The sequence below is a fragment of the Mizuhopecten yessoensis genome, unplaced genomic scaffold (genome assembly GCF_002113885.1).
Source record: "Mizuhopecten yessoensis strain PY_sf001 unplaced genomic scaffold, ASM211388v2 scaffold4947, whole genome shotgun sequence".
NCBI classification, from domain to species: domain Eukaryota; kingdom Metazoa; phylum Mollusca; class Bivalvia; order Pectinida; family Pectinidae; genus Mizuhopecten; species Mizuhopecten yessoensis.
Window position 1 is genome coordinate 233,846 of NW_018405801.1, and position 27,846 is coordinate 261,691.

The following is a 27,846-nucleotide window of genomic DNA, read 5'->3' on the forward strand; positions in this document are numbered from 1 at the left end:
TGGGGATATGTAACCCCCCATAAAGGCACCATGTACCTCATTGTTTGTGGGTGGGTATATGTAACCCCCCATAAAGGTAACATGTACCTCATAGTTTGTGTGTGGATATATGTAACCCGCCATAAAGGTAACATGTACCTCATTGTTTGTGTGTGGGTATATGTAACCCCCCATAAAGGTAACATGTGTAATCGTACGTGTTATGTATCTCTACGCAAAATCATGTAAATTTCTCTTCTTTTTTTAGGTGTACATTACTTTATTTCCTGTAGGTTTACTTGTGAATACTTGAATTTTCTGTTGAGATTATGCTATTTCAAAACAATTATAGTCACCATTGATGGAATAATTATTCGTAAAGTCAATTTCCTGAATGAACTCCTCATTAATCAATGTGAAAATTATCTCTTCCTCGAAAAATGAAGCCATTTATTAACAATAGCTTAATTTCCGGAAATCTGTTTTAAATCCTGTATATTGAAATCACAACTCAGCCATTATTTATTTATAACACAATATGACCTTGATTAGTCAAAAGGATGCCATGGTATTAGTAACAGCAACATGCAACAAGGAAAACACTAAAACCTTTGTGATGAACACAGAAATAAACATCATTGATTGATTTAATTGCATACATTTAATACAACAATATATCAATAGAATATTAAACTTTTTTGGCTTTTTCGAAACAACAAACTGATCATGCTACTTAACAACAATGTGAATTAAAACTACGGATGCTTCAAACACACATCGAAAAAATGTTCTGTAAAAGTGCATGTTCATACTGGTGTCACAACAATGAAGTGAAAAATGGGTGATGTGACTTACAAACGGCAGAAGATGTCCCAGTGCCAAGAGCAGCTTCCGTGGGCAAAGTCAAAATCAGCTGTTATTAATTGTAGAAAAAACAATTCAAATAGTACAGTTACCAACTGGAACTGATCTGACAGCATTTATCGTCCCCTTAATTATCAGTAGCCCTTTTTAATAAAGTAGAGCCACATTTTTCGGAAATCACATAATTCCTTTTATCATATGAATACTGTGTTATGCAGTGTCATAAATCCATCACATAATTTATGTTTATGTTTAACGTGTGTAATATCATGCCAGAAATGACGTCACCATCGAATAGGAACAATCAATGTGGCGTCACGTCACTGAAAAACTGGATTTACCTGTTTGGGCTTAGATTCATTTTCTGGACACTTAATAAAGACTACTCAACACCACAGGAACAGTTTGAAGATCTTTTGTGAGTGTAAATATTTCGGCCCACTGGACACATTCCTTTATTACGGAGCAGATTTTCTGTTCTTTTACCATTACTCGAGAAGATTTGTTGTCTTTGCAGACAAAATTGTCTGGATTACAAAGGTTCTGACTTGTAGAATATTTGTTGTATCTCCTAACCAACCATCAATCTATTAACATGACTGGTGACTGTAGGGCCGATTTACTCATTGTTATAATCTAAAGCCATATCATTAAACTAGATCTGATTAGCAACATAGTTCACTTCACTGCAAAAAAACTATCTCAAGAATTTTAATCTGAAAAATAAAATTGTTCATTTGTATTACAGTAAAAGCCTGGTTAAGTTTTAAGCATCCTGAAACTGTAACAACTCTAACCTTCTTTCCCATTCTCCTCCTCTTTTTCTCCTCCTTCCTAAACCCTTCACTCCATTCTCACCATTACTCAGCTGTAGTATAATACTCACCATCCCTACCTAAACTTCATCAGCTATCTCACAAGACCTCCATGTCAAACCCTCCACAACATCTGGAGCAGAACACCTCCCCCTTGGTTAGACCTGTCCCCATACCTATACCTCCGAGTAAATTAATCCTGACTACCCGGCCTCCATCACTATCGTATAAATACACTACTACAGTCATATAAATCAGACTGGGATGTTTTATGATCACCAAGCCTAATGAATTACATTATATGATGTTGCTGATATTAACAATGACAGAATGCATACTTACGTAGCTTCTGTAGAAAACCTCACTTTATGGGTCCACCGATAAGTTTTTAATTACATTTTTTTTCTACATAAAACTCACTTCACAGGTCAATAAACGTATCTTTATAACATTTTCTCTCAGTGTTGGTCCACTGGGCTTATTACAGGATAATAACGATAATACAGATCATGTTAATATAAAAGATCTTTATACAGCTAGGTCTTACTGTAAATAGTTAGTTAATATGTATATTTATTTCCATGGGTGAATCTTACTACTTTAGTATTGTGATAAAGCCAGTTTTCAGGAGATGCAATACATGGTCATGTAGTTTGCATCATGACGGTACAAGATGTCATATTACCCTATTAGCCCCAACTTGTTTTTTGTTAAACTCAATCATCACAGGTTATTAACTTATCAAATTGACAATAAATTCAAATGGGTTTTAACTATTTCACCTCATGGTAACATAACATCATTATTCAATTGTCAATGTTGTTTTTATCTGCCCTTTTTTTTAGATCAGGCTTAAGAAAACTTGCTCCTGGACAAAATGTCCGTAGTCATTTCAATGGTCGGATCTTGCCTCATTGTAATGTTGTCTACAGAACTCTGAACCTTCTAAGTGATCTTATTTGTGAGTAAATTTGGCATGTACACTGTAAGGAATAATAACTTCTTAAAGAAATACCTTAGTTCTGTTACATTAATTTGAAGGACTCTGATTCTGTTAAAATGGTTTAAATAACCTTGGGAAGAGCTGATCCAATTGTTTGAATGAACTTACTTTCCAAGGACATTAGTTTTCTAAATACTGCAATGCTATAATTTAATACATTATTAGGAATAAATGAATTTTAAACATTATCAATATCCGCAGCAAGTATTTATCTGTGTACAGGAATACAAAGGTATGATTTGTGATGTTCCCTTACACATTGAGGTAAGTTCGCTATAAGATGTGACTTACCTGCGAGTGGCCCAAGCTCGTCTTCCCGCATCAGATCCTCTTGGCTACTGCTGCTGGCACTTCCTGTACTGCGTCTCATTTCTGCAGCACCCTCTGGTGGTTGGATATTGGCATGTAAATTTCTGCTTCGTCTCATCACCACTGGCGAGGCATGAAAATCGGCTTGGTCACCTGACGGGCCGCTCGGTAAACCTTCGTCGACAGCTGCTTTCTTAACATAGAGATCGCCACCGGAGGAGGTAATCGACAAAGCGTCATCCGCAAATGGAATGTCATTTGCACCAGAAATGTTATCAACTTTCGGAATGTTTACTGCGGAGGATGATTTTTCAGACGGATCTCGGAGGTACACTGTCTCTGTAATAGTCTCCATATCCCGGGAAGATCTCTTACTCTGTAATAGATAAATAATCATATTTATTCCAGATAATAAATTATAAACTCGAAGTCCAGATTCATGGTTATATGTCTAACTGTGATTTTCTGGCTGAATTGCTTCACCAGACACATGTCTACTGCCAGAGTTGTCTCCCCTTCACCAGACACATGTCTACTGCCAGAGTTGTCTCCCCTCGACCTGGTACTTATTAGACATTACACCATGCATTACTTCAATTTGCCACTATTCCATTCCTTGCATTTATGTTATCTAAACAATACAAATTCTGTTTGTAGTGATCATGACTCCAAAACTCTGTTACAGTATTGTACATCATTAAATCAAAACTTTATATATTACCAACTGACGCAGCTTTTATTTAGCGCTACCTCAAAATTGAAGCACAGGAAAAATATCTTGATAAAATTAATAAATCATATCCTTTTGTTAACGTACTTTAGCACCTTAGTAGGTTGATCTGCAATCCAGTTCAGAATTAGAAGACTTCATGTGACATTCAACTATACCTTTTGATTTTGTTAATTTAACTTCATATTCAAGGAGGATGGACTGTTACCCTTGTTAGCTGTATCATATTTAAGCCATAAACATGTGTTTCAACAATTACTTAACACTGTATCACAATTTTGTTTTCAAACATAACAATGTGAACAAGAGGCCAAAGGGCTTAGCGGTCACCTGAGTTATATCATAGGTACTGGTAGCTTTATTTTATTGCTTAGATGTGATGTGGAAATCAGCATGTAAACTAAGTGAAATATAATACTTGTCATGTCATCAAAGGATAAGAATTTTAAAATATTGGCAAATGTTCCCTTTGGGGCCCGGCTTTAGCCCCTGGGGATGGGGCAAGAATTTCAATTTTACAACGTAATACCCTCATCCACCAAAGATGATTCTGACCAAGTTTGAATAATTTTCTACTGAAAATGGATAAAATATACCCAAAAGTGTTGTTTCCCTATATAAACTATAGTAACCTTTACCCCCTCCCCAAGGGAGAACCAATAGCTTGGGGATCCTGAAATTTACAATTTAAATAAAGCCACTGATGATATCTTTCCATCCATGCAGAGAAAATGACTGTAGTAACTCTGAGTCTGGTGAAGAAGATTTTTGAAATATTGGTTAATTTTCCCTTTGGGGCCCCGCCCTGGGCCCTAGGGTTGGGGTAGGAATCCCAATTTTACAATATAAAACATCTTCCTCCAAGGATATTCTCACCATGTAAGAATAATTTCCTACAAAAAATTGTTAAAATATACCCAAAAGTGTTGTTTCCCTATATAAGCTATAGTAAACTTTACCCCCTCCCCAAGGGAGAACGGATAGCTACGGGGTCCTGAAATTTACAATCTAAATAAAGCCCCTGATGATCTTTGCATCCATGCAGAGAAAATGACTGTAGTAACTCTTGAGTCTGGAGAAGAAGATTTTTGAAATATTGGTTAATTTTTCCTTTGAGGCCCCACCCTGGCCCCAGGGGTTGGGACAGGAATTCCAATTTCACAATTTTGTAGCCTCATTTACCAAGGATGATTCAGACCAAGTTTGAAAAATGTTCATCCACTGGTTCTTGAGAAGAAGTTGAAAATGTAAATGTTTACACATGACGGACGACGACGGACGACGACGGACGGAAATTGATAGGAATAGGATAGGATCCTAAAAATCTGGACAAATCTGCATTCAACTCTTCAAAATAACTTTTATAATAGTAAGTTCACAAAGGTCAAGGTCAAAAGTGAAGATCACAAAAATGCTGTGAAACATTGATGCTATACTCTTAAATGCATATAAGTATGTGAAGTTGCGTGACTCTAGCTGCAGTACTTCGCCAATAACTGACCTAAACGCAAAATATAACCAGTCGGATGTTCATATGTACCGAGAAGGGTATATACATAACACTTAATCCCACACTTTTCGGTGCGGCAAAAATAATATATGAATTCACAAGACCCTGTGCAGTAGAGACACCTACGTCAATGCCCGCCATCTTCTCCTGTATACCCTGCATGGCTGTGTTGGGTGAGGGGGGTGGGAAGTCGGGTGTGGCTGGCTGTGGGTAGCCTGTGGGAGTGAGGGGTATCTCCTCTCGATGCAACCTCTTCTTCTCAAATTCCAGAGATGGAGGTTTAGCCAGCTTTCCTTCACCCAAATCTGAAATGGATCGGGTAAAAACTGTGAGACTGTTAACAGCATTCTGCATGCAAAGTCATCCCTTATCCCTTCATTCATATTGGGATTAAACAATTTTTTCCAATGTTCATGAGGCTTGCATGAATGTTAGTCTGTTACATATATTCATGTTTCATGAAGTCTGTATATGTTCATGAAGTCTGTATATGTTCATACCTGCAACAACTCAGAAAAACTGACATCATCCAGTTCATATATTTACATTCTAAATTAGTTATCTAAATTTCAGTTTTTCCTAATTATTTGCAGTATTGAAGTTTCCAATCATCAAGTGCCTGGAAGAGCCTTACATCATATAAGAGTTTGCATCTCATGATGCTTCAAAGGCGGGAGAAGCATCAAAATAACACTGATCCGATTGCATTCATAGCCCTATGAACACAATAATTTTGATAGTGATTTATAGGGACTTGCAGGCAATAGAAATAGAAATATTTCTTTTTATAAACAATTACATTTTTGTGTTTCCTTACAAAGATGAATAGATATTATTTTGATTGTTGCTAAAAATTTGTGTACTTGCATATTATGTTTCATTATTCTGTGACAATTTTATCAGGAATTGAAAAACAAGAAATAATCTGAAATTCAACTGAAGAGTCACTCTGTGAGTCTGAAGCCAATTACTTATGGTGTTCTAATTAAGAAAGCCAACATCAAACCTCCATTTACAATTAAATAAAAAAATCTGTATTCGCATTTTGCATATATGATTGCTATGTTTATTATGATTTTTACATATGTTCCCTCTAGTGAGAAATTAGCCCTTAGAATTATTACATATGTTCCCTCTATTGAGAAATTAGCCCTTAGAAGTATTACATATGTTCCCTCTAGTGAGAAATTAGCCCTTAGAATTATTACAAAAGGGAAAAAAAGGCGAAAGTTAAGCTGTGGCGAACATTTCCCAGCGTACAGTATATAATTATAAGTATACTGTTATTTGTGTCCACGGGTTTTATGATATTCTGAGCATGCTTTCACCAGTATCAGTCTTACTTCAACTTACGTTTGATTGAATGTTGATCGACAACATGATGAACACCGTTTGACAAACGTTTGCTATCCGGTAACAAAGCCTCGGAAAGCCTCGATTCCCCTATGTTATCTAAAGTCTTTTCTATCACAACACTATCTTTGTTTTTATCACAGAAACTTTTATCACAGCTAGAGTCGTCTCCCTTACCCCCTGTTTGAATTGGCACAACTGCTTCCTCACACTGAACATTATCGTAACGACTCCTCCGTTTTTTTCCAGGACATGAACTGGGGTCTTTTTGGGAGCTTTGCCGTTGTGAGGAGCGAATTTTTACTGGTAAGACTGGTGGCTCTTCCTTGGAAGTCTTTGTTTGCTTAACAGTCGGTCTACGAGGGAGGGGGATGTCCGGAATGTTATCAAGTACCGTTTTCTCCGTAACTATGGAATGCACAACTTTATCACCATGTTCTTGGTTACTTGTGAACACATCCTCGTCCAACGCTGAAGGACGGTTGATATACAACTCACCAGAATCACTTGACAACAAATCATCGGAGGATGTAGACAATGAAGACGATGAACTAACATTAGCGTCCTGTTTGGTTTCTGTATTGTGAGAACTGTTTGATTTTGATGACAAAACTCTGTCCCTATTCAGATTGAGGATCTTGTACATATCTTTGTATGTGTCATTTTCGTCTTCTTTCACATCACTCATTCTCACATAGTCTGTCTTTTCACTTGCCTTTACTTCATTCATTTTCATATAGCCCATTCTGTTGACAGCAATGTGGTCTTCTGTTTTGCTAACATCTGACACGTTCATGTAATCCTCAGTAGGTTCTTTCTCAGTACAGGTTTCAGACGTTTTCATCCTATCCTTTGACGGTCCTTTTTTAACTTCAGTCATTTTCATGTAGTCCTCCATTGGTTCCTTCTTAGCGTCACTCATTTTCATATAGTCCTCCATTGGTTCCTTCTTAGCGTCACTCATTTTCATATAGTCCTCCGTCGGTTCATTCTTAGCATCACTCATTCTCATATAGTCTTCTGTCAGTTCTTTCTTAGCATCAGACATTGTCATGTAGTCCAGTGGTTTCTTTAAGGGGAGATAATCCATGATAGGTCCCTCATGGTCTGGAAGGGGAGGACTGTCACGTCTAGGAGGAACTGGTGATCTGTTCTGTTGACCTTGAGGACTACGCCTAGAACCTGGACTACAGGACGCCGGTGGTTTTGATCTTTTTGGCTTCTGCGGAGGTGTCTGAAGATATTTGAGAGTAAAAATACAATCACATATATATATATATATAACAAAGAGAATCATCTTTATGAATATCAAAACAAAACTTAACAAGAAAATATTTGTAAAGCAAACATGCCCCTGATCTCTCGTGGGGGAAATGCAAATAAAAGTAAAGCCATACCAAAGAATTGGAGATAAATGAAAACTTGAACCATAGTTAGTGAAAGGGAAAATATAGGTCATAGTTACCTAGGTTTGATATTTTAGTGCACTACACTTCAACATGTACCCCCTAAATATGAAGTTTCATTTCTAGTATTAAGACTTATAGAGCTAAAAACAAAGCTTAACCAAGACAATAGGTCCGAACTTCACTTAGAAGAGTTTATAAGACCTCATTTATTATATTCATTCACTGCTTTTGTAACAGAGGTCATTATTTTTTCAATGTCTCTGACAGGAGTTGAACCCAGCACCTCTAGCTTACAAGTTTAACGCTCTACCGAATGAGCTGAAGGGAAATTCTATGTAGCCAAGTCGGTAGAAAGTGGCTAGTATTTCACTAGGGTGACAAGTTTGTTTCAATTAGATACAGAATTTTCTATATTGATAGAAGTATTTTGATATTCATAGCACCATTTGTAAGTCACTATAGATTCTGTATATAAAATCCTGCTTGATTTAATTTCAAACAAATTGTTCAAGAAAAATGTCAAAGGTTTCATTTGATATTTTTAAAATACCTTCTTCGGTATCTTCAAGGATGATGACAGATTTTCTCCACTTGCCGACAAGTAGCCAACTGAAACTGAATAAGATACCAATAATATACATATGTATTTTCTTCTGTAAAACACACTTATAACACAACAGGGGAATGCAAAAAGTACAAGGGCCAGTAAGTTTTTACAAAACAGAAACTACAAAACATCTGACATGATGTAAGTCATAAATTTCAATAGCTGTCAACCCTCCCTCATTAGGATGGAGACTCCCTCCCATGGCTGTCAACCCTTCCTCATTGGGAGGGAGACTCCCTCCCATAGCTGTCAACCCTCCCTCATTAGGAGGGAGACTCCCTCATTAACATAGCTGTCAACCCTCCCTCATCAGGCGGTACACTCCCTACCATGGCTGTCAACCCTCCCTCATTAGGCAGGACACTCCCTCCCATGGCTGTCAACCCTACCTCATTAGGAGGGACACTCCCTCTCATAGCTGTCAACCCTCCTTCATTAGGCGGGACAGTCCATCCCATGGCTGTCAACCCTCCCTCATTAGGCGGCACACTCCCTCCCATGGCTGTCAACCCTCACTCATTAGGAGGGACACTCCCTCCCATGGCTGTCAACCCTCCCTCATTAAGAGGGACACTCCATCCCATAATTGTCAACCCTCCCTCAATAGGCGGGACACTCCCTCCTATGGCTGTCTACCCTCCCTCATTAGGAAGGACACTCCCTCCCATAGCTGTCAACCCTCCCTCATTAGGAGGGAGACTCCCTCATTAACATAGCTGTCAACCCTCCTTCATCAGGCGGTACACTCCCTCCCATGGCTGTCAACCCTCCCTCATTAGGCAGGACACTCCCTCCCATGGCTGTCAACCCTACCTCATTAGGAGGGACACTCCCTCTCATAGCTGACAACCCTCCCTCATTAGGCGGGACACTCCATCCCATGGCTGTCAACCCTCACTCATTAGGCGGGACACTCCCTTCCATGGCTGTCAACCCTCCCTCATTAGGAGGGACACTCCCTCCCATGGCTGTCAACCCTCCCTCATTAAGAGGGACACTCCATCCCGTAGCTGTCAACCCTCCCTCATTAGGAGGGAGACCCCCTCCCATAGCTGTAAACCCTTCCTCATTAGGAGGGACACTCCCTCCCATAGCTGTCAACCCTCCCTCATTAGGAGGGACACTCCATCCTAAGCTGTCAACCCTTCCTCATTAGGAGGGACACTCTCTCATTAACATAGCTGTCAACCCTCCCTCAGGAGGGACACTCCCTCCCATAGCTGTCAACCCTCCCTCATTAGGAAGGACACTCCCTCCCATGGCTGTCAAACCTACCTCATTAGGAGGGACACTCCCTCCCATGGCTGTCAACCCTCCCTCATTTGGAGGGACACTCCCTCCCATAGCTGTCAACCCTCCCTCATTAGGAGGGGCACTCCCTCCCATATCTGTCAACCCTCCCTCATTAGGAGGGACACTCCCTCCCATGGCTGTCAACCCTTCTTCATTAGGAGGAGAGAGACTCCCTCATTAACATAGCTGTCAACCCTCCCTCATTTGGAGGGACACTCCCTCCCATAGCTGTCAACCTTCCCTTATTAGGAGGGAGACTCCCTCCCATAGCTGTCAACCCTCCCTCATTAGGAAGGACACTCCCTCCCATGGCTGTCAACCCTCCCTCATTTGGAGGGACCCTCCCTCCCATAGCTGTCAACCCTCCCTTATTAGGAGGGACACTCCCTCCCAAAGCTGTCAACCTTCTCTTATAAGGAGGGAGACTCCCTCCCATAGCTTTCAACCCTCCCTCATTAGGAGGGGCACTCCCTCCCATAGCTGTCAACCCTCCCTCATTAGGAGGGAGACTCCCGGCTATAGCTGTCAACGCTTCCTCATTAGGAGGGTCACTCCCTCCCATAGCTGTCAACCCTCCCTTATTAGGAGGGGGATCTTTCATTAACATAGCTGTCAACCCTCCTTCATTAGGAGGGAGACTCCATCTTTTGACCAAAATTTACCAATCTCCCTAAAACTCCCTCATTTAGCCATATCATTTACACCGTAATTTTAGAACTGTGAAGTTGGAACTATGTCAAAATGTTTGTTTATGATGTAATATTCTATTTTCAGTTCTTACCGTGTACGGATGAAGAATCCCCGGGACAGGCTCTCGGTGGGGGAAGCTCATCATGACTCATCATGTAATCCCTCTTAGGACCACCTATCTGGCTTACGTTATAGTACGGAGTGTTTCCATCCGAGGTCCGACGCTCTCTTGTGACAGGTTTTCTGTCCCCACCGGAATTATGTCTCTGTTTAGCTGCTGCGGGTGGGAGAACTGGGATATCATCCCAAGTAGCAGGGACTGATGGCTGACGAGGAGGCATCTGTTTCAGCCGTTCAGGTGGAGAACTTTTTGGTGGGATTGGAAAGGGCTGGTGAGGTACGGGACTAAAGGGTGCTGGTGGGGTATCATTCACTATGCTAGCAAAGGATGGTAGGTGTTTGGTTATTTCCTCCAGTAAGGATTGCGACCGGGGAGGAATCGGAGGGGCAACCAGTTCATATCCAGTGTCATTCTGAGGTTCCTCCAACCTGTCAAAACATAATATATCACATTATTACACTTTTAATAAGTTTTATGCTATTTAAAACTATTTGTTATCATTAATTTTTCTAAATAAAGTTCAAAAAGTCTGAATCTTCCCTTGTATATGTCACTCATCAACTGGAAACAAACACTAAAACCAGCCTTAGCTTTGTATAAGTATTTAAATGGGAAACAACACAAGAAACGCGAAGTCAGGTCTATGTATTCCAACTTTCATATACATGATATACAAAGGGGAGTAACTCCTTTTAACCCTTTGATTGTGTTAAGACAGATCTACAGAAATCAGTGAACGATCTACACCGCTTTCTAGATATAAAACATGCCTATAATGCCTTGATACCCGGCCCTTCCAAAATATCCATCACGCTTCAGGTCTGTGCCCTATATTCTTATTTGATCAATTATAAAAAATCTAGGTTTGTACAATTTTTTTATCTGAAGAAGTATAATAACGCTCCTATGTCTACTGAAAACTATTTCATGTTCTCTTATCATGTATTTTATTTTTATATTTTTAATGCATTCATCTTGATGAAAGAGTAGAATTGAAATTTATGAAATTTAATCAGCCAATCAAACAGCTTCACAATTTGATTTTCTATTTAGATTATCAAAATTCTAAAAATAGTTCAAATATTCTGTTTCTTTATAAAAAAAAAATCACAAATGAAATATCTTTTCAGTTTTTAATGCAGTTGCTTACTTCTTGTCCTGTGAGCGGTCACGCTTGCTGGGTTTGGAGTACAGGTCCTCCTTGGGACTGCTGTTTCGGGGTTGTGCCCGGGGGCGAGGGGACGGGCGTTCCTCTTCAGGAGAAGGGTGCTCCTCCTCCTCCTCAGGAGATGGGCCCTCCTCCTCTGCCATAGCCTTCTGTAGGTCCTGCAGTTTCTGGATATACTCTGTTACAGAAATACAAATTTCTCACAACCAGATAAAACAAGGGTTAAGTAAAATAATAATAAATAAGGCATCACAAGTGATACAAATCCCCTCGCATTCACACATTGTGACATATGTAAGAGGAAATGAAGTCACTAGAGCAATGACAAAGTTTTTCTGAAAAATAGTAAAAGTGACCTTGACCTTTAATGCATTAACCTGAAACCCAAACTTGTTCAAAGCATTACCATGCCAAACACTTGCATGAAGTTTCATGAAATTCTGTTCAGTAATGAAGTCGCTAGGGGGAGGACAAAGTTTTTCTAAAATTAGTAACAGTGACCTTGACCTTTAACATAAAAATCTGAAAAGCGAACTAGTTCAAGGCATTGCCATACCAAATACTTGTATCAAGTTTTATGAAATCTCGTTGAGGAATGAAGTCGCTTGAGTCTTACATACACAGAGTGTAACATACGTACAGGCGGAAACCTTTACCCCCTCCAACATTCGTTGCGAATGGATAATAATAACAATTTGAGCTTATTATATACTGCTTTATCACAACCTAGGTCCTAGGTCATCTTAAAGCGGTTCACAAATTATTATCCGTGGTTCTTGGGATTTGCAACCAGCCAATATCTTTCTCAACACCCTGGGGAGCATAAAGTCGGTGCTGCTGTTTTAGCGCTCGCAGCTAGCATTCTACAATTCTAGCACTGCCAAACTACAGACTCATTTACAGCTGAGTAGACTGGAAGAAGCAGAGTAAAGTATCTTGCTCAAACATGTAACACAGTGCTGTCACCTGACTTGAATCCACAACTCTTCAGTCACGAGTACCTCGTCCTACCACTAGATTAACGTGCGTCAAATATCATGTATATTGTGCTTGAGCCTAATTTCTTGGCCTGGATATAAATTATTAAAAAGAAAAAAATTGTCAATGATTTGGAAAAAAGTGGAAACCTGAATACTGTTTTCAATGTTTACATTTGACTTTTTGAACTTTTAACATGATTTAGGTGAACTATAAGAAAGCTGGTTTGAGTAAAGAATCCATGCTTGAGCATGAGAATGGTTTCACGAATACAGGCCGAAGATGCAGTGAGTAAAACAGGTTTCTATACTAGAAATAAACAGTATTCTTAGATAAGATTAGTAACTTCTTTACTCATTTCGATTGGAGGTGTTTTACAATTTCGGAAAATGTTTCAAACTAAGTCTCAAAATATAACACTAAAACAATCACTTGTCTTGTTGACCTTAAGGTGGCTCCACACTTTCGCAATTAACCAGCAAAATTCGTTGAAACTTTCATATAATGGTTATGCACCTATGTAGAGTTGATTTTATGAAAATCCAAACATTCCGATAGTTTGGGGACTTTTTAGAAAAAAAATACCAAAAAATTGAATTTTCGTCTATTTTAATATTTTCCGTTTAATTTTGTGTGCGGCATTGTTCGGAACAATAACAACAATAATAAAACGAAAAGAAGCATTTCTAGTTAACCCTACAAATATTTTATTTATTGCAAAATATGTAACACATGTTACAGAAAGTGTTTTTTATTGAATTTGTACGGATAAAAGTGATTATCTACAAGCTAAAAGCAAACAGGACACAAAGATCTATACATATAGGATGGGAAATTGAACAAAATATACACAATGGCTTTATAATTAATTTATTTTACATTTTACAATCACTTTGATCTGGGTGAGAGTTATCTTCCTTGAAAAAAATCGGAACTTTTTGCAGAGGGATGACATTTACACAATGACAGTTGTCTCTGTTTACATATAACAAAAATGATGGAAATAAATCAAAAATATGATATCAAAATTATCAATTTATTGTTCTTTAATGGAACCAAATTACCCTCAGTCATGTACACTTTGGACATCATTCCACAGTCCGCTAACTCACGGTATATTTATAATTACATGTCAGGTACATATGTGACCATAGGCTATCACATGGTATGCCGTTCTCACGTGCACGCACACATGCATTTCAAAGGTATCTTGATATTTTACAAAATATTATTTTCACAGAGTAAGTAGACTACATTTGTAAACACAATTTAATCGACAGAGCGAAACTCCCTCAACAGCAAAAATCGTAACGACCTCGAGCTTATGAACTCGTGTAAGAACGTGATATGCACATGTGAGGTCGGTACGTCCACATTCCATGTGTTTCCTATATGACCTTCTTGAGGTCGTCTGGTCTCATGTCACTGTCTGCCCATGAGTCTGTTTATGTCTATGAATTGGAAAGCTTTATTCCTGAAGTACGTGTGATTATACATTTCCCTGTAAAATCTCGATATCGGGTGTTGACATATCATCGGCCACACATGTACTATTGTTTACCAGGGGCCTGTTCGTTTATGTGCAAATGTGTATGCAGGCCTTGCAAGGCTTTCTCAAGGCTCGCCTGAAAGCAGCATCAGATTACTAGGTCCAACCTAATTTAATAAACGAACAACAGTGGTCCGATCGGTTTGACCGTTTAAACGAAAACGGCCCAGGTGTTACTATAATTTGCACTACGATATTGAATGCCCGATACGCAATACGGAAATGACAACACGGTGTACATGCACATTTTCGATCAAGATAATTGATTCCGAGCTGTACTTTTTCCGGAAGTACGTCACGAAAATGGACGCTGATGACGATGTGTGGAGCCACCTTAAATGAATAATAGAGTCTGCGCTTACAATGAGGGTATGGCAAAGATATCTCAAACCAAGAGATGACTTGATTGTCAAACCCAAGGTTTGTTTCAGGCAAAGGGTTAGACATTAACTCATTCATCCCTAAAATTTCATAATGAACTATTCCAACCTTTGAATTGGAAGAGTTCAAATGTGTTTTCAGGGGTGAATGAGTTATAGCTTCTCACATAGAGGGTGAAGAATTCCATGGTATACCATACCCTCAATGTAGAGGATAATGCTTCCTCTCCTATTCAATCAATATTAAAACATTGGATGTCAGTTATTGTAATCTGTGTTTTCATCCTGACATACAATGGACCTGTCCCATAGAAAGCCAATTCTAATTTATTGTACTCCTTCCCCTGATACCGTAATATTGTTTCTTTCCGCATGCCATGTGTCATTTCCTAAGGGGTCACAGAGAAAGCATACCCTTGGGGGTCACAGAGAAATATCAAACTAGTAAATGGGAGACAACTCAGTGAAAGTGGAGAGAGTAACTTACGTTGTATAACGAGGCTAACATTGGAATTGCTTCCACCGATCTGAGCGGCGATGTCCTGAGCTGTGTGGCCGTTCCTGTCCACACCCATCAGGTCAGTCCCTGTAACAACAAAACAGTGGAAACGTCTTAATTCTTATAGTGACCAAAGGAAGGTTGAATTTACTCATTCACCCCTGAAATTTCATAATGAACTATTCCAACCTTTGAATGGGAAGAGTTCAAAGGTGTCTTCAGGAGTGAATGAATTAATATTTAGTGAAACCTAAGTTCCCTAGACAACTGACCACCCTGACAACATCTTATAATATTTTACATGATTTTTTCATGATGCAAATTAGTACTTTTCTATCCCTTTAATGACAGTTTTACAGAGAGTTACATCCTTCGAAAAGATCCAGTTCTTTGGCAGAACGTTAGAATGCTGTCATAATAAAGTATCTAAATATGTTTTCTCTTTCAATTTTTTTTCAATCATTTTTTTTTATCATTATTTTATACCCTTCATTTTGCTTTGTAAAGCTTTTCTTAGAAGAATTCAAGCAACTGAAAAGAGTTTCTTTAAAATAAATGCTGTATCTTTACACCTTCAAAAGAGGACGTTGGTAGCTCTAATGTTTGAAAATGCTCCAGAGTATGAAGCAAAACTTTAACAATCAGCACCAGATGTATGTGCTCTTCAAAATCTAACCCTGCATGCAGCTTATGTGCAATAATTCTACTACATTGTAATACCTCGGCTTGACATTTCACAAGAGCCTCAGCTGGGACACGCACATAGACAAGATCACCAAGAAGGCTACTCGACCTTGGCTTTCCTAGGCAGAAATCGCGCAAACATACAGAACATCATTTGCTAATATATATCCTTAAGCTTGTCCACACTACCCACAATAGATTCGCTACTGGAGATTACCAGCGCACAAGCAGTGTAGGGCAGCTAGATTGGCTACTGGAGATTACCAGCGCACAAGCAGTGTAGGGCAGCTAGATTGCTACTGGAGATTACCAGCGCACAAGCAGTGTAACAGCTACAGCAACTTAAGTGGCAGTCACTCCAGACCCGCCGGGTAACAACCCAAATCGTCATGCTATATAGGATAGTCCATAACCTTGTGGACATCCCGGTGGATAGCTACCTACAGAAGACATCACTGCGGACCAGAGGCCACACCCTGCATTTCCTTGGACCACGCACTAGAACAACAGTGTACAAGACCTCCTTTTTCCCCACAGCCACCAGGCTATGGAACAGATTGCCAGGAGGAGCGGTGAAGGCCGAGAGCCTGGACAGCCTTAAGACCCAGCTGTCCAGGGCCGCCGAACAGTAGACGTCGACTCTGTGTTTTTAACATTTTATCCATTCTTGCGTGCACTGTTCATAGACGCTAATAAATATAACCCCCTCATGCAGAGTGCAAAAATATTTAAGTGATGTCGCACTGAACCGGAAGAAGAAGAAGAAGAATATAAAGGTCCCACATATTCTTACCTCTCTCCAGGAGAACGGATACAATCTCGGGTTTGAAATACATCACAGCAACATGGAGGGCAGTACCATTGTCTGTCTGTATGCAATTCAAAGAAAAACATCATTTTACGTGGTGAAGGTCCAGCACATAGGCTGTATGCTTATTCCACATTGAAACATGGCAGTGATTTTTTTCTATAGACTTTATTCTTCTTCCTTTAGTTACAATTTCATTTCTTTTATCAGCTTTTGTTTGAAAAAGTTGAATTCCTGCTGGCTTTTTTGCATATATGAAATACGATTATTTTGCAACAACCTAGTACTCATTGTTCATAGTGTTATCTATCTGAATAGCTTACTTACAAGAAAATTTATTCTGTGTTCAGGGAGTTTTCTTGATGAAAATTAGTCTTTTCAAAAGAGGAAAATTCAAAATTTCTATAGTAAAATAAGTCTACATAATCCCTGCATTAAAACTGACAAAGCGTAATCCGTTCACTCTACTCAACCCTGAACTATTTCTTTTGAAGGTAATCCTTGGTTCAACATATGTACCTTTGTGTTGATATCAAAACCAGCATCCAAGAGAATCTCTACGATCTTTCTGTGGCCACACGCTGCGGCCAAATGCAGAGGTGACCGGTTTGGGATGAGCCGCTGGGATAAGTAAGGGAATTTCTCCACCAGGAGACTGACCACCTCCACATGGCCGTATTGTGCAGCAAGGTCAAGGGCAGATTCCTGCTTCAGGTTACGAAATGACGGGTCAGCATTGTGCTGTAACAAAGAAAGTGACCGAATGAATGAATTGAATGCTTAAAACATGTTTTTTTCCTAATATCATTAATAAGGTAATGGGCTTATAACAGGACAATATAAGAGCATTTGTTTGCATTTTTACACAACTCATTCACCCCTGAAATTTCAAAATGAACTATTCCAACATTTGAATTGGAAGAGTTCAAATGCGTCTTCAGGGGTGAATTAGTTAACTGCAATATATAGACGGGCTTATAACCAGGCATGGGCTTAACGCCGGATAAATACAGTACATAATTATGGCCATTTTTCGCAGATGGAAGTGTAGATGGATCATTTAAATTGATCATCATCTGGTTACCAATATTAGGAGTATTACTGGGACAGATTTGGTACTAAAGTGACAATTACTAATTGGCTATCTAAGATTACATTGAACCTGTTGGGAATGCTCTTACTTCTACATAGGATCAAGTTGATATAGAATTTGACCACCTACTTCATATAACTGCATGACCTAAGCTCCATTTACCAGTAATATCATCCTAGATCAATATCTTGTCCAGGTCACCACTGGTTTATTTGTATTAAACTGATATTTCATTTGTGCCCTAAACTCAGATATAAATACACCACATTTGCAAAATTTTGGCTGGTGAAATATTGCCCTTTACAAGTAAAATCCATATTTGTGCAGGAATTTAACCTTTAACCTCTGGTATTACCTGTATAAGGACATCCACCACACTGTCGTATCCGTATTGAGCGGCGTAGTGGAGCGCAGTGTCGCCGTTACTGTCCTGTAAATATAGATGTGTCTACAATCACTTCCTGAAAATCAATATCTAAAGACCAACATTCATGTATTTAAAAAAAGAAATAATAATAAAAATAATTTCCAATGAAACTTACCAGGTAACTCATTCACCCCTGAAGACACATTTCAACTCCTCCTATTCAAAGGTTGGAAAAGTTCATCGTGAAATTATAGGTTTGAATGAGTTAACACTGCTAGCTTCATATACATGCAACCCCCACCCCATGATCTCTAAATTCAATATTAGCTGCTCTTCATGCCTTGTTATCGCTAATTAAACTAAAGGAGATATTGGGTGTTATTATGGCAGTTTATAATAATTTGGACTTCATGAAATTGCATGTCACAACTTAATTATGCTGCATAAATATTTACAATAATTACATCAAGATTCATAATTCTTTGAAAAAGGGTTCAAACAACTTGAAGGTTAAACTTGCACCACCTATTCTCACAAATTAGGAAAGATGTTGAAATTTATTTCCGAATTTGGAGAAGTAGGCTGAATCATGTTACACGGTCAGAAAGTCAGGTGGAAACATTGGAGACATTACTCGGTTTAAAGTCTTTCCAGATTTCTTGCATATTGTTGGCAAAATATGATTTTTTTTATCAATTTATCACTGGCACAAGAATTGGGCTTGAGCACAGAATCTGGGTTTAAGCTTGAGAACAGTTTCATTAATAAGGACCCAGATCTCACGCAAACTTACAGAACATCATTTGCTAATATATATCCTTAAGCTTGTCCACACTACCCACAATAGCAATATTATAAGACTCTTTCATGTCCAGGGGTGTAGGATAAGGAAATTCCACCCAAGGAGTTTTCAAATTTGGTAAAACTTGAGGCTTTGCCGAACTACCCGAATAAGCTCAGAAACCATGAAAATGTGTTTGGACTGACTACCATTTTGAAATTATCAATTTTTCCCCTGAGCTCTTTTGACGAAAAGGAATCAGTCAGCGAGATTAAGCATACCCCATATTAGCAAACAGTAATTAGTAATTTATATCATCTTTCTAACTTGTACGGTAAATACATCATAAAAGGTTAATTTCATTACAACGTTTTTTCCGCATCGCGGCATCAGAGTTTTCCAAATTCATGACGTCACATCATTATTGAGCCATTGTGACGTCATGTCACATGAAATGGTGTGTAGAATAGAAATTTCGTACACCCCTTTCTTACCCTGAACAGCTCTTTCTCTCATATCTGGCCATGTAAGAGAGTGCTGGCCATGTAAGATAGCCATGCTTGCCGAGTCTATCTTACAAGGGCGTGACGTCAAAATGGCTCAATAATGACATGTGGTTACGAATTTGGAAAACACTGATGGCGCAATGCGTAAAAGGCAACGTGATGAAGTTAAAACCTTTTACGATATATTTACCGTTCACGTTAGAAAGATGAGATTATTTTTTCTGTGCAAACTCTATTTGCAATTAAAGGGTATGCTAAATCTTGCTGACAAATTTGTTTTTGTCAAAAAAGCTCAGGGGAAATTGATATTTTCAAAAAGGTTGCCAATCCATACGCATTGACATGGTTTCTGAACTTATTCTGGTTGTTGGAATGAAAGAAAAATAATTTATCATGCCCAAGGGTGAAGGAAAGGGAAATTCTAACCTCAGGATTTTCAAATTTGACAAAACCCTTGGCAAAGCCTCGGGTTTTACCAAATCGCCCCATTAGAGCAACAGGGTGCTATGTCGAATTTTTGACGAAAATGACATTTTGATTAAATATTTTATGAAATATCATTCTCCATCTTTTGTAAAAATATTTAAACAGTATCATTATTATTAATGAAGTTATGTGTTAATTAATGAATTGGGCTATCTTGCAAAACGTCCTTTTGTTTCAGACAACAAGGTGCTATCTCAGTGTTGTATACAGCAACAAGGTGCTATCTTGAAGATAGCCCCTTGTGGCACGGCTGTAGGGTCATGTTACACTCCAATTAGGAGATATAGCCCCAGAGGTAGAGAATATTTATTGCTTTTGATTCCGAATCTGAAGTCCATAATATTGGCCATTAGGCTAGTAATGTAATTCCAACTCTTAAAATAATCAGTCAGAAGGTATTGTGACTAGCGTGGGAAAGACACACCTGCAAATTCCAACGTTAACCCTGACAATGTAAGTACAGTTGTATTTCCATTAATAATGCATAGTAATATTATTGTGAAAACTTCATGCAGATGTTTTATAAATAAAGCTTAATTCTGAATATTGTGTAACTGTAACTATAGTGAAATTTATAAACCAAATCATGCTGTAACTGAATAAATAACCAAGCATGTACTTATTTATCATACATACCAGCATGGTCCAAACCAATAGACCCTGTTATACCATTATGGCTTTTATGTCACATATATATATATGAAATAACCTGTTTTTATTTAATATATTTTGATGCAAATATACATGTTGTTTAAAGTTTATTCATATATACTTGAATATAAATACTTTTGGATTTTATTGCAGATGTCCCACAGCGATGATGACACCTCGACTGATATGTCTGATGTCCCTTATTCATTCTTTGACATTGACATTGATGCTATTCAGAATAATTTTACTAGTCGGGTAGACAATACTCACGGTGAAAAACATCCAATAAAGGACAGCACTACAGAACATGAGGTTACTATAACCCATCATCGAGCGGACAATACTGAAAATGAGGCTGACAAAACTCATCTTACATTGGAAATTACTGAAAATGAGGATGGCCATGCTAATCCTCCAGTGGATGTTACTGAAAATGAGGCTGACCATACCAATCCTCCAGTGAATGTAACTGAAAATGAGGCTGACAAAACTCATCTTACATTGGAAATTACTGAAAATGAGGATGGCCATGCTAATCCTCCAGTGGATGTTACTGAAAATGAGGCTGACCATACCAATCCTCCAGTGAATGTAACTGAAAATGAGGCTGACAAAACTCATCTTACATTGGAAATTACTGAAAATGAGGATGGCCATGCTAATCCTCCAGTGGATGTTACTGAAAATGAGGCTGACCATACCAATCCTCCAGTGAATGTAACTGAAAATGAGGCTGACAAAACTCATCTTACATTGGAAATTACTGAAAATGAGGATGGCCATGCTAATCCTCCAGTGGATGTTACTGAAAATGAGGCTGACCATACCAATCCTCCAGTGAATGTAACTGAAAATGAGGCTGACAAAACTCATCCTCCATTGGAAATTACTGGAAATAAGGCTGACAAAACTCATCTTACATTGGAAATAACTGAAAATGAGGATGGCCATGCTTATCCTCCAGTGGATGTAACTGTAAATGAGGCTGACAAAACTCATCCCCCAGTGGATGTTACTGAAAATGAGGCTGACCATGCCAATCCTCCAGTGGAAAGTACTGAAATTGAGGCTGGCAATATTGTCCCTGACACTATAAACTTGACTTGTGATTCACTCATTACCACAACTCACTCTTTAAACAACCAACCTGTACCGGAACACTTTTCTGAGGACGAAGACAGCATTCCGCTGTCTGAAGTCAGGAAAGCAATGTTGAGGAAACGACAGAGGGAGCCAAGCACCGATTCAGAAACTGATGATTTGGACAAAACTTACAAACCATCTAAGAAAGACTTAAATTCTTCGGATACAGAAAACAACGATTACGCTGATTTAAGCTCAGATAATAAAGAGCATGTTGTTCCATTACCCAGAATATCATTAAATACCAAACACAAACGTAGGAAGAAGAGGGACAACATAGCAGTAACAAAACTTTAAAAGACAAAAATAAGGAAAACAGCATTTCAAGCAGCTACAGCTAAAAGTGCCAAGATTGCACAAATTCAAAAAAGGATTACGCAATATCATCAGTCCAGACTTGACAAACTTTTGTTGAGTAATGGATTGAAAAGAATCCCAGTAACAGCAGATGGCAACTGTTTTGTAAATGCATTTCTCGACAGTTTCAATCAGAACAAGGATACTGTATCTACTGAGTCTGTGAGAAGTGATATTGCTGATCACCTTCGTGACAACTACAATCACTATCGAATGTTCCGGGACAAAAAGTTAGCATCTGATCAAGATGACAAGTCAGAGTATTTGTTGGAGGTGGACAAGATTCGAGAGTCCGGGACATGGAATACAGATCTTGCAGATTGTATGCCACTCGCTGTCGCCAATATCATGAAAAGGCCTGTCAGGATATATTCCAGCAAGATGCAAACACCTGTTATTGATGTTGAGCCTGATCTACATGGTGAGTCATGTTCCAACAATGACTACATATTCCTTGCATGTACAGCCATACGTGGTCAGGAGCACTATGATGCGGTTAAAAGACTTGATATTTCAACGCCAGTAAAGGAACCTACTGCCAATCAGGCAACGCCTCAGAACAAAAAGTCTTCCCAGCCACAGTTAGTAATACCTCATAAACAGGCAAACTACAAAAGTCCAAAAAGAAGACAACTGTTCCGAAAAAGGACTCCAAAGCCATCAGAGTGGAAAAGAAACAAGCAAAAAATGTTCAGAAACAAAGGAATGTCTTACATATCTAGCAGAGGAATACAAATTCAGTCTCGGAAAATAGGAAATGTTGACTGTTCAAAATGCAGGTTTAAGTGTTCCTCGAAGATTGCTGGGGAGGAAAGACAAAAGCTATTCTCAACGTTTTGGGGCATGGTTGATTATGAGAAACAGCGATCATTCCTGTGCCAACACATTATACAGAAGGATACAAAGGATGGAAAAAGAAAATCAAAAGCTAATGCATTTCATCTTACCGTTGATGAAAAGAGTCACCGTGTCTGCAAAACCTTTTTCCTGAAAACTCTCGATGTTGGCAAAAAAGCAGTTGAGCACGCACTAAAGAACAAGTGCCATGGAACATATGTTGGACATGATAGACGTGGAACTTTTGCTTCCGGATACAAAACTCCGCAGTGCTTCACCGACATGATTCACGAGCATATACGATCATTTCCCATCATGGAATCCTACTATTCTCGAGCAAAGACCAGAAAACAGTACCTAAGTGCAGACCTCAACATTAAAGTGATGTATGGTCTTTTCAAGGAGAAATACTTTCCTGACAAAAAGTGTCCAGTGAAAGAGAGTATCTATCGAAAAATCTTTTGTGAGAATTACAACCTGTCGTTTCACAAACCCAAAAAAGATCAATATTCTACATGCACGCTTTATGAACAAAGGAAAAAAGATGGAACAGTTGATGAAGATGCAGAAGCAGTTTATAGAGTACACCAAGAGATGAAAGAATGGACAAGAAAAGAGAAACAGAGGGATAAGACAAAGGCGAAACATGATAAAACCTTTCATGTTTCTACTTTTGACTTGGAGGCAGTCTTGTCTACACCTTGCTCCCTTGTAGGTGAGCTTTATTACAAGAGAAAATTAAGTTGCTACAATCTTTCCTTTTATTCACTGTCGGATCAAAAAGGAACATGTTATCTGTGGGATGAAACACAAGGCGGACGAGGATGGAATGAGATTGGATCATGTGTTCTGAAGCAGATAAGTCTTCTCGCAACACCTCAGAAGATAAAGGAGGTTACATTTTACTCGGATACCTGTGCAGGACAATACATGGCTAGTGGCCTCCTGTATGCAATGAAACAGCATCCCAACATTGAAAAGGTCAATCAAAAATTCTTTGTATCAGGTCACTCACAGATGGAGTCAGATTCTATCCACTCAGCAGTTGAGCATGCAAAAAAGAAAACTCAGGTCTTCGTCCCAAGCCAGTGGGCAACGATCGTCAGGCTGGCGCGAAGAAATAAGCCATACACTGTCATTCCAATGCGGTTTGATGACTTTTATGATCTGAAGGCACTCAAATCTAGGACTGCTAGCAACATGAAGATTGACATCTGCGGTAAAAGAGTGAACTGGCTCTGCATTAAAAGGATCCAAGTAAGAAAAGACAAGCCAAATTCTCTTTTTGTCAATTACAGTTTTGATCCCGAAGAGTTTCTTGAAATCCGTGTCACAAGAGGAAGGATGCAACAGAATGACAGTACCCTAACAAAATGCTTCAACTCCAAACTGCCAATCTCTACTGAGAAAAAAATGACCTGTTGTCTCTGTGCCGTACTAAAATTATTCCAGAGGAATACCATACATATGACGAATCTCTTCAAACCAGTAAAATGTTGAAGGACGAGATGTCAGACATAGATGACAGTGAATTTGAAGAAAAGGATAACTAAGGCTAGGCGTTGGCACAAAATGTTAATACAAGGATTTCTTTAATAACATTTTTTTTTTTTCATTTGTGTGTATGATGTGTGGATACCAAAAACCTGAGTTATGAGTAGCATACACTCGGATAGATTATCTGATGAAACCTTAGTGAACATTAAGTGTAAACTTATTGAACTGTAATATATCTACAAAATAAAACTTGGATTTTAAGTAAACTATATGATTTGGATAAAATATGCTCGGAACTATTACGTCTTTGGTAAGTTTTTAACTTTAAAAACAAACTTTTTTGACATTTTTTAATAAATTGTGCCTAATTACATTCGAAGATTTAATTATTTAATCATTATTACATAGAAATGTTTCTAATCAGAAGACTGGTTTAAATAAAGTCCCTTTGTTGCACAAAATATAGGGAACATTTTGAAAATAAGCCAGTGCAACAAAGGGCTATCTCAGGATGATAGCACCTTGTTGCATTAACTTCCATAAGTATGTCAATGCAACAAGGTGCTATCTTGATAATGACCTATGCTATGCTATTTATAGTTGACCTTTGACCTCATTATTTTTGGTATGTCTTCTTTTCAATATTATGTTTAATAATATATTACCAGTTTTTCTCTGCCTCAGATAGCACTTTGGCGACAATGGACTAAAACTTTCAAATGCGTTTTTCTCAAAACTGTCAAAAACTGACATAGCACCTTGTTGCTCTAATGGGGCGAAATTTGAAAACCCCTCGGGTGGAATTTCCCTATCCTACACCCCTGGACATAAAAGAGTCTAATAATCTTAAACACATATAGAAATGAGAGATACAGGTTTCCTCACTCATACTTTCAAATTGTAAAAGGCGCTCATTAAACCTTGAAAACTTGAGTTAGACAAACAGGATAACCAACTTTTGTTTGGGAACGTCTCTTTACCTGTATGTTGATAGGGACTCCCTCGTTAGCCAGGACGAGCTTACAGATTTCAGGATAGCCCTTCCATGCTGCCAGATGTAGTGTGGTACAGCCCGTGTTGTCCTGTAGACTGGGTAAGGCCTCGGCAGACAGCAGTCTTTCAACTGTGACCCTGGAAAAAAACCGTAGTCCCAGCATGAAATTATGCATAATGAAAGCTTTGCTTCCATACAGTACCTGGTTTAACCTTGTGAGTACAAACTCAGACACATTAAATATCAAGGTTATCTTACTGTCAATATTTGGTCGAAAACACTTTGTTTTAGTATTATTACATGTTTATGTATACATTTATTGTTTTTGTGAAAGGAAACATGATTCTTTATTTTTCCTTAGATTAATCATGTTTCACATGGGTAGGGTAATAATTATATTATCACACTGACATACGACATTAACACAACAGCGTACATGATGTTCATGATCGTACTTCTAAGCCATTGTTGTCATCTGCTGCAGTCACTCAAAACTTAGGTATGGTACCTCTTACCTTATATGGGAAATTTGACTGGGGAGACATATATATGTAAGTGCGAGGGGAACATGTGTTTTATTTCCCTCCCATGTGATCAATATAATCCAATCAGACACACTATTTTATAGATGAGATGTAATAATAGGTTTCGTCTCATGAATTACCACATACCTAATACCTCCATGGTAATTATATCTTGAGCCAAAATGTACATTGTAAAAAAGTCACAGGCCCTACAGTTGCTGTCGGTGTACAATACATATCGGACCCCTATACATCAGGCAAGAGCCGTGAAGTCACTGATTAACCCATATATAATATACAAATGAAACAATGGGGAAGATAAAGGACTGCGGAAAAGATTGTCTATATTGATTTACACAAGGAACTGTAATTTGGTACATACTGATCTTGCTAATAAACATAGACTATTGTGTATATGTACTAGATACCGCTATTGTCTTACATAGCTGCTGGCCATGCAAGATAGAGCTTTCCCATGATGGATGGCCATGTACGATAGATCTATCTCACATAAGCACAGTTTCACAATGGAAAGACGTTGTAATGATGTTATGATGCAGAGTTTGACGTCATTTTAATCAATTTTACTGAAGTTTGTTTTCCTAATCAAGTATTTTAAACTTAAGGTGCATACTTTCAGTATTAACTAATCTCTGATGGGCTCTTTCAATATTATAGAAGTTGATATTTTCCACAAGATGGTGCCTAGACATCTCGATGACATAAGTTAGTAAGCAACGAAAAAATAACTCGACCATATCTTAATTATGTAGGATAGAAATATCCCACGCTTGGGTACATATTTTGAGTTCAAAATCCTCAACAAGCCTCATCTTTTGTCCCAAATTCTGTACCTTCGGTTAGGATACTCCTTTTTAACATTTGACGTAATTTAAGGGTGTTTGGATATTTGATTTGACCTTTAACCCAATATAAAGATATTTGAATATATGATTTGATCTTTGACCTTTGATGCTCTATAATGCGGCGTTCACACAGTGCCGATTATGGCTCCCGTTTGAGATCAGACAGTGCTACGACACGAAAAGCGAAAAAGTCGAATTACTATCCTCAATGATCTGGAATGTCCTATCATTGTCTGAACGCAGTCGTATACGTTCGTAACAGAGTCTTACGGCCAAGCACTCCCGACAGTTAGGTGCGTCCCGTAACATTCGAGAAACTCAGCCGATTTTGTCTAGTCGGATTACAATTGTGACTATGTCGTGACAGATTCTGCTGTATCGGATCAAAATCGTAACAATATCCTGTTTTGTCTGGACGGTGTCTTGTGAATCGGGACGCTGTCGTGATGAATGGGCAAGATTTGGAGAAATTGTTCATTGCCGTATCTAGCCGATTAAGTCCAGATTGCGTCCAGATTGCATCCAGATCTTGCTGGATGCGTCGGTTCACTGTCCGGTCACTGTCTGATCTCTGTCGGATCACGTTCAGGAGAATTGGGACGCTGTCGGGACAGATTCGCTCGTTTTTTACCATGCGGAAGTTACAAATCGGATCATATTCGGATTGAGAACGGGAGAATCGGGACGAATTTGTCTGGAAAAGGCTGAATCGGGACGCTTCCTGAACAACATCTGATTGTTGTCATGATTAAATAAATGTTTTCACAAATTTGTGAATTTCCCACCACGAATCACACAGTCTTGATCTGACTTTTTCTTTCTTTTTTAGAGGAGTGGTCCTTTCAAAGACGGCAGTAAAAAATCCTGAATGTGTGACTGAGGCTTAAAGGCTTTTGGATATGATTTGACCTTGACCCAGGAGATATTGAGTAATATAAATTGACCTTTGATGCATTTTAAAGACATTTGGATATGATTTGACCTTTGACCCAGAT

General features: G+C 38.6%; 1 protein-coding gene across 5 annotated transcripts in view; it reads right to left on the reverse strand.

The window, feature by feature from the left end:
- The window catches only part of LOC110450032 (ankyrin repeat and sterile alpha motif domain-containing protein 1B-like), a 208,374-nt gene that overhangs the window by 142,264 nt on the left and 38,264 nt on the right, over positions 1–27,846 (reverse strand). For 3 of the 5 annotated variants that reach the window (XM_021497244.1, XM_021497242.1, XM_021497243.1), the window contains exons 3-14: positions 25,448–25,598; positions 18,198–18,272; positions 17,269–17,490; positions 16,735–16,810; positions 15,246–15,344; positions 11,834–12,029; positions 10,654–11,111; positions 8,523–8,587; positions 6,564–7,797; positions 5,337–5,515; positions 2,953–3,346; positions 835–867 (exon numbers count right to left, since the gene is read on the reverse strand). In XM_021497244.1, the coding sequence (XP_021352919.1) occupies positions 835–867; positions 2,953–3,346; positions 5,337–5,515; positions 6,564–7,797; positions 8,523–8,587; positions 10,654–11,111; positions 11,834–12,029; positions 15,246–15,344; positions 16,735–16,810; positions 17,269–17,490; positions 18,198–18,272; positions 25,448–25,598 (3,182 nt within the window). The remainder of the gene's footprint in view (positions 1–834; positions 868–2,952; positions 3,347–5,336; positions 5,516–6,563; positions 7,798–8,522; positions 8,588–10,653; positions 11,112–11,833; positions 12,030–15,245; positions 15,345–16,734; positions 16,811–17,268; positions 17,491–18,197; positions 18,273–25,447; positions 25,599–27,846) is intronic. The other 2 variants (XM_021497246.1, XM_021497245.1) reach the window with 2 other exon arrangements.